We start from the raw sequence: 15,411 nt of genomic DNA on the forward strand, positions 1-15,411 counted from the left end.
TCCTAATTAAATTGAATTGTGGCCATTAAAAAAACAGCGAGGCTAACAAAAAACGATTTATTTTAATTGCGCAAACATTTAAGCGCTAGGGCCCAGCCTGCCACATTCTGGGCTTAGACCAATTATGCAAAACAGCCTTTTGAATTAAACAATTATGGCGAATGGCAATTATAGTGTGTGAGGTTGGGGCCACTCACCTGAGAGTCCTGCTGCGAATAGTGCCTGTCCTGTACATGGGCCGCATTCGCGTGGTGCGTCGAGGTCAACGAATTATCACAGTTGGATGAGTTCTTACGTCTGCGCTTACTACTACTTAGATGCTCCACCGGCGTGCTCGATTGCTCTCTCTCACGCTCTCTGCTGTTGTTGCGCTCTCTGTTGTTGTTGTTGTTGTTGCTGCTGCTATTGTTATTGTTGTTGTTGCTGCTGCTATTATTACTGTTGTTGTTGTCCTTGTTGCTATAATCCAACTGCAAGAGCTCATCACGACTGTCGGCACGCTCCAGAGTGCCGCGTTCGCTGCCACGATCGCTGCAGGCGTCGCCGCGATCCCCACGACTATTTAACGCATCGGCGCTGGCGCTGCGGTTCGCAGCCGCAGCAACTGCAGCCGCCACGGCCGCTGCACTGGCGCTGCCCACACTTGGAGATCGTTCGCCGGCGCTGGGCGCCAGACCCAACGCAACAGCGGCTGCGTTTACATTGCCGCCAGCAGCGGCCACCGCAGCAGCAGCCACGGCTGCGGCCGCCGAGCTACGCTCGCTCAGACTGCTGCTGCTGCGCTGAGAGTGCGCCGCTGCCGTCAACTCGTCGCGCAGCTCGCGTTCACAGCGGGAGCGCAGCGATTCCCTCGATTCTCGAACAGTGTCGCCGCCACCGATGCCGCCGCCGCCGACACCGACACCGCCACCCACGCCCAGTCCGCTGTAGTTGGGTCGTCCTGTGGGCGAGCTGGCTGCGGAGTCGCGCAGTTTGTCGCAATCCGAACGGTAATTCAGATTGTTGTTATCTGTGAGACCGCGCACCTGCGAAATGAAATCGAAACGAATTGCGTTACACTCAGACCTCCAATTAGTGGTTAGTGTTTCGACATACCTGCAGACTTTCGGCGGTTTTCAGAAACATGGGCAGCGAACTCTGGCCCACATTCACCTCGCCCTTGTACATGAAGTCGAGCAGGGAGCGCATCTCTGAGTATCTGACATCTTTCAAGTAGATGATGGGATGTGGATGTTGATTCTGAAGGAAAATCGTCTCGAAATATGGACTGCATGCTGACAATATGGTCTGATGTGCCTGCAAGCAACATAATATTACATTATTTCCAAAAATGGATCATATTAATTGATAAGAATTAAGATACGGGATAAAACAAATAGATTTTATTTCTTATATTTTTAAAAATTCATTTCGGGACAATTTTGATGGAAAATATACTTTTTTATTGATTCCCGGTAAATAGTTTGAAAGTGGTTTTTCTATAGCTTACGAACAACTCTCAAAAAATTTAAATGGGCAATTTTTCACTTCATACTCATAATATGTTATAAGCTTTAGGAAAAACAAACACGTAAAATATATATTCCAATCATTATATTATATTATTTTCAATAAATACATATAATAATTGAAATATTATTTAAAAGAGCAGACGAATATTAGTATTAGTAATAAAATAAGGAAAACTTATTGGGCATTCCATGTTGCCATCAGCTCTTCTATCTTTTTTAATAATTCAATCGTTTTAGCTTAATTTAATGAAATATTTGATATCACGTTTATTGTTAAAAATAATTTTGTTATGCCTGCAACAATAAATGCTTCTAATCAGTTAAAACCATGTTAGAAAACCAATGACATATTTATATTCAGTGTTAGGAAGCGATATTTGGGTAGCTTTTTAACGGTACATTGAGCAAATAAAATCGATTAATTGGTTGTTTATCATTTCGGAAAGCAGTTGACTTAAGACCAATGTAGATTTTAAGCATTTGTTTTAACATTTAAATATTTTTAAGGGCAAGACGTACAAATATTATTAAATTTATTGAAAGAATACGAATTCATAAAGTTGCTTACCTTGACTGTTTCACCCTCGCAGGCGAGTGTGACATCGCATAGCGCCTCACGCTGCAGCAGTGAGGTGAGCACGCCGGTTAGATTTGTCGGATGATTGTTCCAGCGTAAACAGAATTGCTGGTCCATAGCTCCTTGGTCAGTGTTGTACCTGCAATGAAGGACGATAATGACGATTAGAGCATGTTGCTAATGTTTATATCTATTGGGTTGGATAAATAATTACGCACAGCTCAATAGATTTGATAGTATTGTGATAATATCGAAAAAGAGCGGTTATAAAATATTTTTTATACAAATGGGAAAGGAATTTTTTGATAAGAAAAAATAAAAATATGCGGTGAAAACTCCCTTAACACTTTTTCTAAAACATTCGATCGATGTATAAAGTATTTAAGTATCCCCTTGGGCGGACAAAAACTGGCCGACCGTGAATGTCCGACCAAGAGAGTTTTCACTGTATCTTTCTGATTTAAATTGTAGTTCTAGTAATTTACATATTTCTGAGAATTTGATTCTTAGTCAGTCTTTAAGATATTTAATCATTTTTATTTATTTGATATTTAAAACGTTAAAGAATGAGAGCAATTATTTCTGGGAATTGAATGAAAACTTTGTTCTATACTTTGAGAAACTATCTCAATAAAATGATTGATTGAGTGGTGTTGCAAAAAGTATCATACATTTTTTTGCACACCCTCTTTATCTTTCTTTTCTTTTTATCATTGCGCTGCATATGTATTTATAACAACGGATGCGGAAACGGAAACGCCTTCCCTTTGGCTTGTTAACGCTACGCATCCCATAATAGCCATGAACGATGCGTCTGTTCGATGTTAGACTAATAATGATAATTTGTCATTAAACACACAATTGTTCATTACATGCTTTATAGGTGAGAGTGTGTGTGTGCGTGTGCGAGTGTGCTTGAAATGCATGCTGTGCCTATCTCTAGGCCCTGGCATTTCGGGCATACACAATTATTTATTGCATTTCCGTTTGCCGATAACACGTGACAGGCGTGTGGCAACTTCTGTCCGTGTGTGTGTGGAGTGTTAATTGCAATTTGTTGTGGCCATGTTTTGCTGCTGGCAACCTGTTAATCACTACAAATTCGCACACAACCCACACACATCCACACCCACGACCACACACATTTTTGGCTGTTGTAAGGCTAAATTATTTGCAGATTGTGAATTACGAATAAATTTGTAAATGTTTCAATAACACTGCATTGCATTTAGTGATACTCGTTCGACTTTATGCCCTTGTATAAATTAATTTTTTTTCATCATAAAACGAATTACAATTCCTGGAAACCTAAATTTAATCTTAACAGCTTTGCACAAAGTTCTAAATAAACGCAAATAAACAATCGCTGAATGGCGAAACCATGACCAGGCAAGTCGTTGATAAGAAATACTTTTGCTTTCTTTCTACCCCTTCTATATACTTGTAGTACTTACGAGTACAAATGTATGTATGTTTGTACAATTTATAAAAAACAAACAAAGCTATGTAGCTTATTGCTGTTGCTGCCTTTTAAGTATTTATGCAACATAAAAATGCAAACAAGCACAAATGTACATACATATGTACTCGTATGTACATATGTCGGTAATACGTATACAAAGAAGTATGTTTCTAATCATAGCTGGCTATGTGTCTAGAGATACAAAACTGCACTGCTTAAAATTAAGTGATGACAGAAAGTCACTTTAAAGTGCAAGGAATTGATTGTCGTGTTCTCTTTGAATATACGTAAATAAACCTATCCAGGCCGTTTAAATCTGGTTCCTCTGATGCCTTTTCAAGATGGCATTAAGAACTAGATGTAACTACATTCATCGTTAATATCTTCAAGAAAAGGCATCTGCAACTACGAGTATGTTATCTTTCCAGCCTACCCCTTTAAATTTAATTCCTTCATAAACCATACAAAACTGGCAAGACCCGAAGTCTTTTTTCGAGTGCAGCTAGTAATTCGCGATCAATGCCACTGAACGGTATTTAAGTTCTTAGACAGAAAGGCAACAGGCTACTCTGCACCATCTTACAACTTCAATTCAATTCTTCAAAATTCTTCTGACAAAAGCTAAAGAGTTGGTCCAGAAGCTAAAGAGATATCACTTTCTTTTAACAACAATTACAGTCCAAAGTCAAGCAAGAGTTATCTTAGGCAAATAAAAAAGAAGTGAGCACTCTGCTTATTGACATTGCAATTCGAGTTTGCAAAAATTGAAAAGAAGAACAATAAGTTTGATTTTCCTGCACGGCAGTTGTTAAATCAACAATTGCTACAAATATACAAACAAATAAAAATACACATACATACATGCATGCATACATACAAGTATGTGTTTAGAATATGCGAAGCGTGGGGCTTCCACGGCACAAGCTCTTTGCTGTTGTAAGAGAGGAATCCAAAAAAGCTTCCACAGCAAAGCTTTGCCATTGAGAGAGCGACAATGGTGGCGACGTTGACTGCGACGCGCTGCGGAAGGCGCGCGCAGCTTAACAAAATAAATAAACAAAACGTCAAAGAACTTTTTCGCAAATGTTCTCACTTGGCCATGGGTGCGAATGGGAGAGGCAACAAGCGGTCGCTCGCTCTCTCGCTTGCTTGCTCGCACGTTTATCTATAACAATAATAATAATTACAGCTACAGTAACAACAACAATAATAACAGCGCGTGTGGGGCCGGTCGCTGGCGCTGTCGTAAGCGTTTTACTTTTCTTCATTTTTTTGTTGTTTTTTTTTTGGGTTTTTTAATTTTTATTGGCGCCGCCTCAGCTGCCGCTGCTTCTGTGATGTGCGCGTATGTGTGTGTGTAAAAATTGAATCGCCAACACACACACACACACACACTTACACTTACATGCACACATTCTAGAAACAACAAAAAAAACTTTCGTTTTCAGCAGCGGCAAAGACTTTTGCAATAAATTTTGCTGTTAATTTGATTTTTCTTTTCTGTAGTTTGTAAAGCGTTCTATATTTTTATGCTGCTGCTTCGCGAGAAAACGATCACGAGGCTTTTATTTGCTTGTACTATTTGATGGATTTATCAGCATATACACATGTACATATGTGGATGTAAATATACATATACAAATGTACACATACTATACATACATACATAAGAGTATAAGAGTTTGTATATAATTTGTAAAGAGCGCGAATTTGTTTGCTTTAGGGCTTAACATCAGTTTGCAGTCGAACTTCTATATTATTGAAAAGATAAAGCAAAATTTTAACGATGACTGATAAATCGGAATATATTGAAGTTAATTAAGGGCCGCATTCAATTTTTACAACATAATTCAAGATCATCTCACTAGCTAGTCTCTAGCTTCTAACTATAATTTCTTACAAAAGAAGTGACATTTTAATTTTTAACCAGTTTAAACGAGCAAATTCAGAAAATGTTTTTCGATTAATCAAACTTGCTGACATTCTTGAATGCTGTTAAAACATTGAACGATAAACATTCCTCAAGATTTCAAAATTTCTCTCCTTACCATTTTAAGCATCAGCAGAGATTTTGGAATAAATTTTCTTCATAAGCATTCTAAATTCAAAATGTATCAAGTATACTAAGTTATTAAGCACTAAACTAGTGCTGCGTTTACGAGATTTAATAACTAATTAAAAATAGCATCTTCTAAAGCCATTCTATAAATATCAATTAAATAAAAAAATGTTGGTGACTTTGTCTCTGTTTTTGCTTGTTTTTTATTAGCTTTTTTTTTTTGTAAATTTTCGACTTGGGGGCTATCGCTAGGCGAAAAGACAATGTCAAAGTCAATGTCTGTGGAATCTGCCACGCGTTTCCCTCAATCAGATCTGATTGATATTCATTTCGGTTCATTTGAATATACTTGTATTGCTTATGCTAATGCCATGTATGATTTATATACATTGGTAGCCATCAAAAGCCAATTTGGCTGCCTACCCTAATAGGACATTGATTATATCATTTAAGGCAAAGCATTTAGCTTCCGTTATCAGACGAGAATCGTGCGATGTTCGCTCGGTTTTATTGCTATTTTCATTCCAGAGGCGCAAACGGCGTGCGTTTGCATTTCGCTTTTCATTTCATTTTCACTTGCACTTTCAATGCAAATACATACGAGTACATTGAAGCAGTGCTTGCTGTTGTTGTTGTAGTTGTTGCCGTTCGCGTTTTAATTGATGAGCGCAGCGCGCAAGAACTTTTACTTTCAGCAAACGTTGGCGCTTCTGTCAACGTCAGCGTCGCCGCTTACGTAAATTGTTAACGAAATACTTGTACAATATATGTATATATAAAAAAATGTATATGCGCGCATTGCGGCGCTTATCAGGTGAGCAGCACCAGCAGAAAGTGAAGTGTTTTGAAATGAAAACGCAGCTCACCAGCAGCTGCACGGAAAAAAATATGTGCACCTTTCATCCAATTGCTAAATAGATGCATGATATGTGTGTGATATCTGTGTTTTAGATCAGCAAAAGTTTTCAAGAACATTTCGCATGCAACAAAATTAAACTTATATTCCAAAGAAGCCAATCGTTCCTTTTAAATTAAACGACAAACGATTCATTTGAAGTTACAGTGTGTGAGAGAGAGGGAGAGGGAGACAGAGAGAGAGAGAGAGAGAGAGAGAGAGAGAGAGAGAGAGAGAGAGACAAAAACTATGTCCCAATGTAACCTTTTACCTTCAAAGATTAATACTCATTACATACTCAAGTTAACACATATAGAGAGAGAGAGAGAGAGAGGGGAAAAGACATTATAAATACTTTGTACTATCAGCATGGAGTGAGTTAAAAAATAACTGAAATGTAACTAATAATGCTAATTTACAAGACATAGAGTTTTTCTTATTTATATTTTTCCATGCCCCAAAATTGTAAACAAAATGGGCGACAAAAAGTGCAATTTATAGTTTCTTTTTATTATTTTTTCATTCTTATTAACAGAATTAACACTTTTTGCTCGCGGTGTAGTGTTTGGAGGGTACGACTTCCGGTAACCTTATCAAAGAGTAAATCATATTTTAATGTTTAAAATGTGCATTATTATAACAATGAAATACATTGTCAGAATTAAAAAAATTCGTAGAAATTTGGGATTTAATTTAAATAAATACGAAATGTACGCTTCCAACTGTTGAGAGGTCGAAAATATCAGAAATCTTAGATTGATTGGGAATATTTTGGTCTTCGTTTGGCACGATAGGAAGTGAAGAATGACTACACAAATGATAAAGTATGTTGACTGGGAATATGAGATTAAAATGTGAATGATGATAAAAAGAAAACTATTTATTAAACAAATCTAATTTATTTGAAATAAAATTAAATATTTCAAAAACGTAGTACGCTGCTAGCATATATTCAATTACCAGAAAAACTATTTAGTTAGGCATTACAAGAAAATATATAACTTTCCTGTACAAAAAAAAAAAAATGGTGATTGGTCCTTTCATAACTTCCAATTCTTCCCATATATGTATGCATATGATTTAATGAAATTCTTTTAACAATTGCAAGTATGTGAAGAATTTCTAAGTGTGAATGAAAACTTAGAAAAATTCTGTACCAAAATATAATTTTCAACCACAGAAAACTTTTTGGGAATACATTTTTAAAGCCTACTCGTAAAATAACACAAATTTGTATGCAAATAATTTGCATGTGTGGACATATACAGGTTTAAGAATAATAGTTTTTTATAATATAAACAAATTCTTTGGGAATTACTTTTCGAAGTCGAACACAAATTTTTATGAAAATTATTTTAATTTGTGATCATAGCTTAAGTATGAAGTGACTTTAAAAATTTTTATATTTTTTAAAGTTTAATTTTAACAATTATGATCAAAACAATAAACAGTTTTAATTTGTTATTTTTGCATGTATTTAAGAGAAATGCTCTTAATATTCAAAAATGCTGTGAAACTAATTACCTGACATGTACGAGCAATGCTAATAATAATTGTATTTAAACAAAATTGTAAACGATGCAAAAGTTGTATTAATTCTGAAGCCCATTCCAGGCCTTTTTTATTTCAGTGTAATCACAACAAACCATAAAAGTAAATTGCGCAATACGCTAGAATATTTGCTTAGTTCAAAGTATGCGGCGCACGCGCTGCTGTAATAATTTTAATCTAGTATGTGGAATCTGGAAATCTCTGCGTCGTAATCAATATGAAGATACAGAGATACAAATACAGATATAGAGGAGATACACGATGTTTTTGTCACGCGTCAGTCTCGCGCATGCTTAGATAATAAACGCTAACTGGCAGGCAAAATAGCGGAGCACACACAAACAACGAGACGACAAACGGACAGTGAACAGCAGAGCACACCATACATTACACAAACGGTTCGGCTCACGGGGCGTATCAGCAATGGCCTTCAACTTTCAGTTAGTTGAGCTTATCGTGCGACGTCGACTGCGACGGCAACGGCGACAGCGACAGCGCCAGCGATGCCAGCGTGGACGACGTCCGCAGTGCAGCTGTAAGCGAGTCTAATAGTTTTTCAATTTACACGTTCTAAATAGCAATAGCAATGCGACACGGCAAAGGTACGAGTATCTGCCAGACACTCACACATTCTGTCTGTCTATCTGTCTGTCTGTCTTTTTCTCTGTGTGTGTGTGCGGGGCATTGTGCATGCTTGAAATAACTTTACTCTGCGATAATAATAATTATAAATACAAAGTAGTTTGCTGATACTAAGCACTTGTTTTGCCGCTGCCAGCTTCAACGTTGACGTCGTCGTTAGCGTCGGCGTCCGCGTCCGCGTCGGCGTGTGTTGTTAGTTTTCAATTCGCTTGTGTGTTGTTTATCTTTGCTTTAGAACTTTACATGTTGGCGTAGGTTTATTTTCTTGTTGTTGCTTTTTTTTGTTTCTATTTCTCGCTATTTGTCTGCTTGTTATTAATGTATTTTTTTTTTCGCGGTCGACGCCGCCGCACGCCTTGTAATTTTACCGTTCGCCGCTGAGTTCAATGAACAGCGCGCAGCAGCGTTGATCGCTGGCCGCGTGAGCGTTACAGCAATAATTCGCCCACGTGTGCTACACATTGCGCAGATAATTAGATAAATAGATACATACATATACATACATACATATATTGAAACGTGTGCGTCTCTATTTATTGAATATACAACAACAAGAGGAGGCGAGGAAAGAAGATGTGCCCTTCAATAGTCGCACCGTGCGGCATAAATCATCAATCGGCAAAGATGTGCGCAGAAGATAACAAAAATTTGCGCTTAAAATAGTTATTAACAATCATACACACACACACACACACACACACACACAATCATAACAACTAACAGCTAGCGTTTATATAAAATCGCTGACAAAGGCAAACGAGATCAAGATTGGCGCTGACTTGTCGCTCACCTTGGCTCAATGGTCAAATGTGCAAATAGCTGCAAGCAAAAGTTTTAACAAACAGAAAAAAAGTGAATCAGTCAAAAGTATTTGAAAAAGGTTCGGCTATTCGCAACGGCAACAACAACAATAAGAGTAACAACAAACTTGTAAGAGATGAAGGTCAGCACAGTTACAGATATGGCCAAGACGGCTGAGTGATTGATTAAATGGCGTTTAAAGAGAGACTGCTAAAAACAATCAAAGCCATTTAACTTTGTTTTAGGAGTTACTTTATTTATGTTGATTTGCAGCTACTCTGAAGGTCGAAAGGTGTTTCTCTGAGTTGTGGGTGCAATACAGATGCTGATGCAGTGCATTGGATCAACAGATTACATAACTCTTTACACATTTTAAGGGTAATGCTCGTATTTTGTTTAATGATGTGCTTTCAAATGTAGTTATTTAATAAAGCTGTAAAACTCAGTTATTTGTTGGAGTAACAACCTGAAACTCTAATAAAGAGTTTTCATAAAAAAAAGAAAAACAGTAGTTATGGACTTGGTACTTGGAAAACGCTTTATTAAAATAATGATAAAGTATTTTACTAGATCGCCTAAAAATAAAAGTCATAGATGGAACGAATACGTTCCTTAAAACATGAAAATTTCAGCCAGGTTTTTTTTTTGCTTAGAAACCCAACCGAAGCATATTGGATATTATGTTACTAAGTTTAAAAACAGATGGGACTATAGTATTATCATGTATGCATCAGGCTTAAATAAATTCCTTTTCCTTTTTTCTTTTTTGTTTTTGAATATTTGTAGATACAAAATGGTTATTGAAAAGCTTGGTGCACAATCGAACTATCATCAACATATAAGCAATTATAAGTATAAAATAAGTAATAGATATACTTGTAAGTATTTAAGTCAAACCAATGGCTAATGTTTAGCATGCGATCTTTTGTTAAAAAATCAGTCACAAGTGTCCCTAGCTTGATTCTACACAATGCATCATCCTAAAACACTACTTTATTCAGTTGGAACGAGCTTTCGATTATTAATTATTTCTTAATAATTCTTGTTCTCACTTCTAATACGAATTCTATAAATCCAAAATCAGAATAAACTTGTTTTGTTTCAAATCCGAAATGTGGATAAACAAATTGGAAGCACTTTAGGAAACCCCACCTATCAACCAGTTTCTCTGAGCACAGTTTACAAATTCTTGTAAAGTTTCTTAAAGTTATTTAATTAAAGACATGAATTATAATTACAAACATAGTTATATTAGGATAGGAATAGGATAACAAAACTCTCGGCTGCTTTTTTCATTTCGCCCTATCCTGCTACATGGGAATAAAGACGGGCTTTTATGATCTATCTTTTTAAGATATCTATCTTTTAACAGACTTTATTTATGATATAGTATATATGTATATAATTACACCCATATTTCAAGTATCTTAAGATAAAGTTCACTTTGAAGTCAGGTAAATATTTTTCTTTAAATGAAAATTAAATTAAATTGTTCAATTCGTTTTAGTTATTGTCCTGAGCTTTCTAGTCAAATATTAGTAGCCTATACTAGTACTGCTTATGTATAGTATACGATTGCTATAGAAATGTGTAGAAATAAATGCATACATGCATTTAAGTTTAGCGACAAAGGCCAAAGCAGAAAAGCACACATTTTAATTGTCTGGGCATTAAGTAAAATGCTTTATTAAAAGCGAAAGCGAAACACATTGCATTTGGCAGATACAAATGTGTTAATTGCACTGCACAGTGCGTGATGCTCGTAGTTCGCAGAATATGCAGACAGTTGTTGGCTAGAAGGAATACTCGTAGATGGTGCCAACAGTTCGCCCACGCCTCGCCAAAAACAAAAAAAAAAAGGCGAACACAGAATCGCACCAAATGCACGCGAAAGTGTGTCAAAAAGCGCGTGGGCGCTAAAAAGTGCGAAATGGTGTAAAGCGACACATGAAATTGAAATTAGCTGACGCGGTCCGTCCGACTTGTGTTTTCATTGGGCCTATTACATAGATCTTTAAATAAAATGGCCTGCCATAAAGTCGCCTGAAATATGACAAAAAATGTTGAATTCAATTGCAGGCACACTACTACTAGTTGTTGTTGTTGTTTTTGTTCTTGTTGTAGTTAGTGTGGCTTTGATTGGTGACTTGTTGCGTTGTTGGACATGATGTCATGCACTTCTGTGGCACAAGTAATGCCAAATGAATGACGATCTCTCATGGCTGCCATCATGACTCACTCTGCTCCACCACTGCCCAATTGTTGTTGCCTGTTTTGCTATAATTATTACAGTTAAGTGTACATGCGACACTCGAAAAAATAATATGTACTTCTAACTCCAAAATCGAACTCTGCAATCACATTTTTTTAAATTATAACTTATATTTTAATGAGATTTAGCAAAAAGATTTGTTGATTTAATTTTGGGTTAAGATATAAGGGGTCAATTTTTTTTGTAGTTCGTTTATTTTAATGTTTATATTCATAAAATATTGGTCAATTCTTGATGCTTTTATCCCCTCTGTTAATTTCGGTTATTATAACTCAGAATATTTCGACGTAAAAAATTGCTTTCAAATCGTGAAAATTATCAGATGCCTAAGCTCAAGACCTTATTTCCTGCAAATTGTTGGCCACACGGAATGAAATCGACCCATTTTTTAAATAAATGCTAGTCTAGAACGCAAAGAACTAAGAGTTGTATACTTTTGTTGTGCAATTGACTGAAAGGGAATAATTTGCCATGAGCTGCTTCCAGCTGTCAACAATTATACCAAAAATCGACCAGAATTGGCAAAAAAAAAATCAAGAACGCCAGACCACTCACATTAAAGGAATTAACACATATCCTCAAAATGGCAACATGTTATTCAACAAAACGGGACACAACGCAATTCTTTTTAAATAAAATTTGAAAATTTGATAAAAATATATATCGTTCTTCAACAAGTTATTCAACGAAACGGAACACAACGCAATCCCTTTTTAAATTAAATTTGGAAATTTGATAAAAACATATATCTTTCTCCTTTCTCTTTAAAATACAAATCGTTTTTTAAATAGTTTTTTTAAATGTAAACTACTTAACAGTCTTTGTGCTGAAATTTAAATCATTATTTTATCACTCAGTATTTTCCTTTTTATATATTTCTTGCAATTTTGTTTGACTAAACAAATGTGCCAGCTGCTTTGTTAAAATATGAACACACATTTTTAAAATAATTACAAGACACGTATTTATAAATTATTAGTAATTGTTTTACTTAATTTTTTGAATCCCTCATTATGACAATTATTTTATTGAATCAGAGATTTCAATAAGGGCGATGCTCTAAAGAACTGTTCCTTTGGCGCTTCACCCTAAATCGAGCATATCAAGATTTCATGAGAAATAGGGTTTATTTTTTTTAACAAAAAAAAAACCAACAGACTTTCTAAAATAACATAAAAACTGTATATAAATATCTTCCATCTTGTAATTTAAATGAAAAATTATAGGTTTCAGAAACATATGTTTGTACAGAGAATAGCCTTAAAGTCATAGGCCTCAGTAGCTAATATTCTAATCCTTAAGTATATTTTTGTGTAATCTATGTTTAATTTATATATATTGAGTACACATGCGTTTTTCTATGTGTATTTATGTGGGTGCAAAAGGCCATAATCTGTGGTTAAATGGAGAACAACAACTAGCTGATGTGGTCGGAATTGTTGTTGTTGTTGTTACGTTTTGTGCGGCTCAACAACTTTGTCAATGAAGTGCGAGCTGGCCCGGTACTTAAGGCAGAGCAATGGCGGGGAGGTGGAGAGAAGGGCCGCTTAACTTGTTAGCAAGGCAGACACAAACGCTTGCCGATTGTGAAACTTGCCGTGGGCTAATTGCAACAACAACTACAACAACAACAGCAGCAATATCATTGAAAACAATATTTGAATGAGCTTTACATGTGCCTTGGGTACGAAGGCTGCCGAGCACTTTGGGGTTTTTCTTCCTTTTCACACTGTTCATCACAATTTGTCATGTGTGCGTTTTTTCAATGTTGCCATTGCCTGCGGCTTTCGTGCAATATTTATACTTCTTCATTTTTCCCTCCCTCTCCTTCTCAATATTTTGCGTTCAATATTATTACACCGTAGAAAATTTTTGGGCCATTAACATGGTGTTAATTATGGCAAAAAGTTGCGACTGCTTAATTAGCATTAATTAAGCGAGCGATCGAGTAAGCGAGCGAATGAGTGAAAAGGGCTTAAAGTGCTAGTGGGGGATTGGAGTTCAGGCATAACAAAGCAAAGGATTGGCTAAAGTGTTTACAACAAGGCCGGGAATTGTACAGAGGCCGAGACACTACACACCAATATATGATGCTGTTCTTGTTGTTATAATTATATTTTTAATTTGTCTGCTAATTGTAGAATTTTTGCATAAGCACGAGCTTGGCTTGGTTTAGCTTTTCAAATCGTGCGCATGAAATTTAGAAATTACTGTACTACACAGCGTATGCGCAATATTATTTATATCGCATTGCGCATACGTCACGTGTGCCCACCACATGCAATTTAATTAACACACTGTATGGCATAATATTGCAGCACTACAACACACTATAAGAAAATATGATCGAAATCCCAAATTGACAAACGAACAGAAGTCAAGATTCATTTTTTTCAAATTAAAATTAACTTGTAAAATATCTTTAAAGTTTGTTATAATAATGTTAAAAGTATAAGAATCTTTTTATAAGCAAAAATCAGACAACTAACAATTAGTTAAGTCAATGTAAAGAAAACTCATCATAAAAACAGGATGAATCGTCATCTTAACGTCATTCAATTATAGATTGATTTTGATTTCCTAATCTTATCATAACCTTTATCATATCATAATCATAATCTTTATCACCAATTCTATATCGTCTCATTGCATGTGCGTGAGGGATCTGGGAAACCCCAATTAACTAAAAGAGAACAAGTCTCCAATTTAATGAATTTAAGTAATAAGATGACAATGCAAAGCTGTTGGCAGAGACCCATTTTTACATTTTTATGTTAAGTTACAGCGCGAGGCATAACAGAGTGCTGAGGGCACTCTCCTCTTTTGCCCAGCACTTTCTACAGAATATGTTATTCCGCTGTAGATCCTATGTAAATGAACCCAAATACTGTTTTAATCAAGTTCTATATGTTAAGGTTGCGAAGTGGAGAACATTTTAACCATTTTTGTTAATCTTTCATAAAATGAACCCCTAATAGTTTTCTTTGTGCAACCATTATATCTTTTTCTTTCTTATAAAGTTATTTTTTGCAGCAGCGGATTGGTGAGTTTTCCAAAAATATTGATATTTCTATGAAGCTTCTCTTCTTGTTTCTATTGCTGCGTGCTGCGTTTTAAAATAAACTTTCGATTTTAAGTAATTAAGTGAAAACGTAGTTGTTTACTTGTTAATTGTTACACAATTTTTTGTTGTACAGTGTATCAGTTGTTGCATTAATTAAATAATAAATAGCGATTGCTCGAGTGCGCCCAAATCCAAGTCAAAATGCAAATGCAATAAACATTACAAAATTGCACTGAATTTTGTATTTTTGTGCGATAAATTCAACGTCGCCTCTGCCTGTCTGGCATGGCTGTCAAAAATCTGTGCAAGACAGCAGAAATCTGGCTAATTAAACCAAGCGCCTTGTTGTTGTCTATGTTGTTGTAGTTGTTCTTGTTGTTGTTGCAGACACTTTAGGCAATTAAATGCGCTAATTTTCGTTTAGATTACACTCACAAAACACACATTTGCACAGAAATCTTGCAGTTACAGCGAAGATGATGTTGAAGACTATGATGGAGATGACGATGAAGATGACGATGAAGATGATGATGGAGATGATGATGCTGATGCTGCTGCTGCTGACTAGCTAGCTGTG

General features: G+C 36.0%; 1 protein-coding gene across 5 annotated transcripts in view; it reads right to left on the minus strand.

Moving 5' to 3' along the window:
- Window positions 1-15,411, minus strand: part of LOC115620313 (sex determination protein fruitless) — a 180,474-nt gene that overhangs the window by 25,875 nt on the left and 139,188 nt on the right. For all 5 annotated transcript variants that reach the window (XM_030513504.1, XM_030513503.1, XM_030513499.1 and 2 more), the window contains 3 exons: window positions 2,080-2,227; window positions 1,096-1,296; window positions 198-1,025 (listed from right to left, as the gene is read on the minus strand). In XM_030513504.1, the coding sequence (XP_030369364.1) occupies window positions 198-1,025; window positions 1,096-1,296; window positions 2,080-2,227 (1,177 nt within the window). The remainder of the gene's footprint in view (window positions 1-197; window positions 1,026-1,095; window positions 1,297-2,079; window positions 2,228-15,411) is intronic.

The sequence above is a fragment of the Scaptodrosophila lebanonensis genome, unplaced genomic scaffold (assembly GCF_003285725.1).
Source record: "Scaptodrosophila lebanonensis strain 11010-0011.00,11010-0021.00 unplaced genomic scaffold, SlebRS2 tig00000024-arrow-pilon, whole genome shotgun sequence".
Classification (NCBI taxonomy): Eukaryota; Metazoa; Arthropoda; class Insecta; order Diptera; family Drosophilidae; genus Scaptodrosophila; species Scaptodrosophila lebanonensis.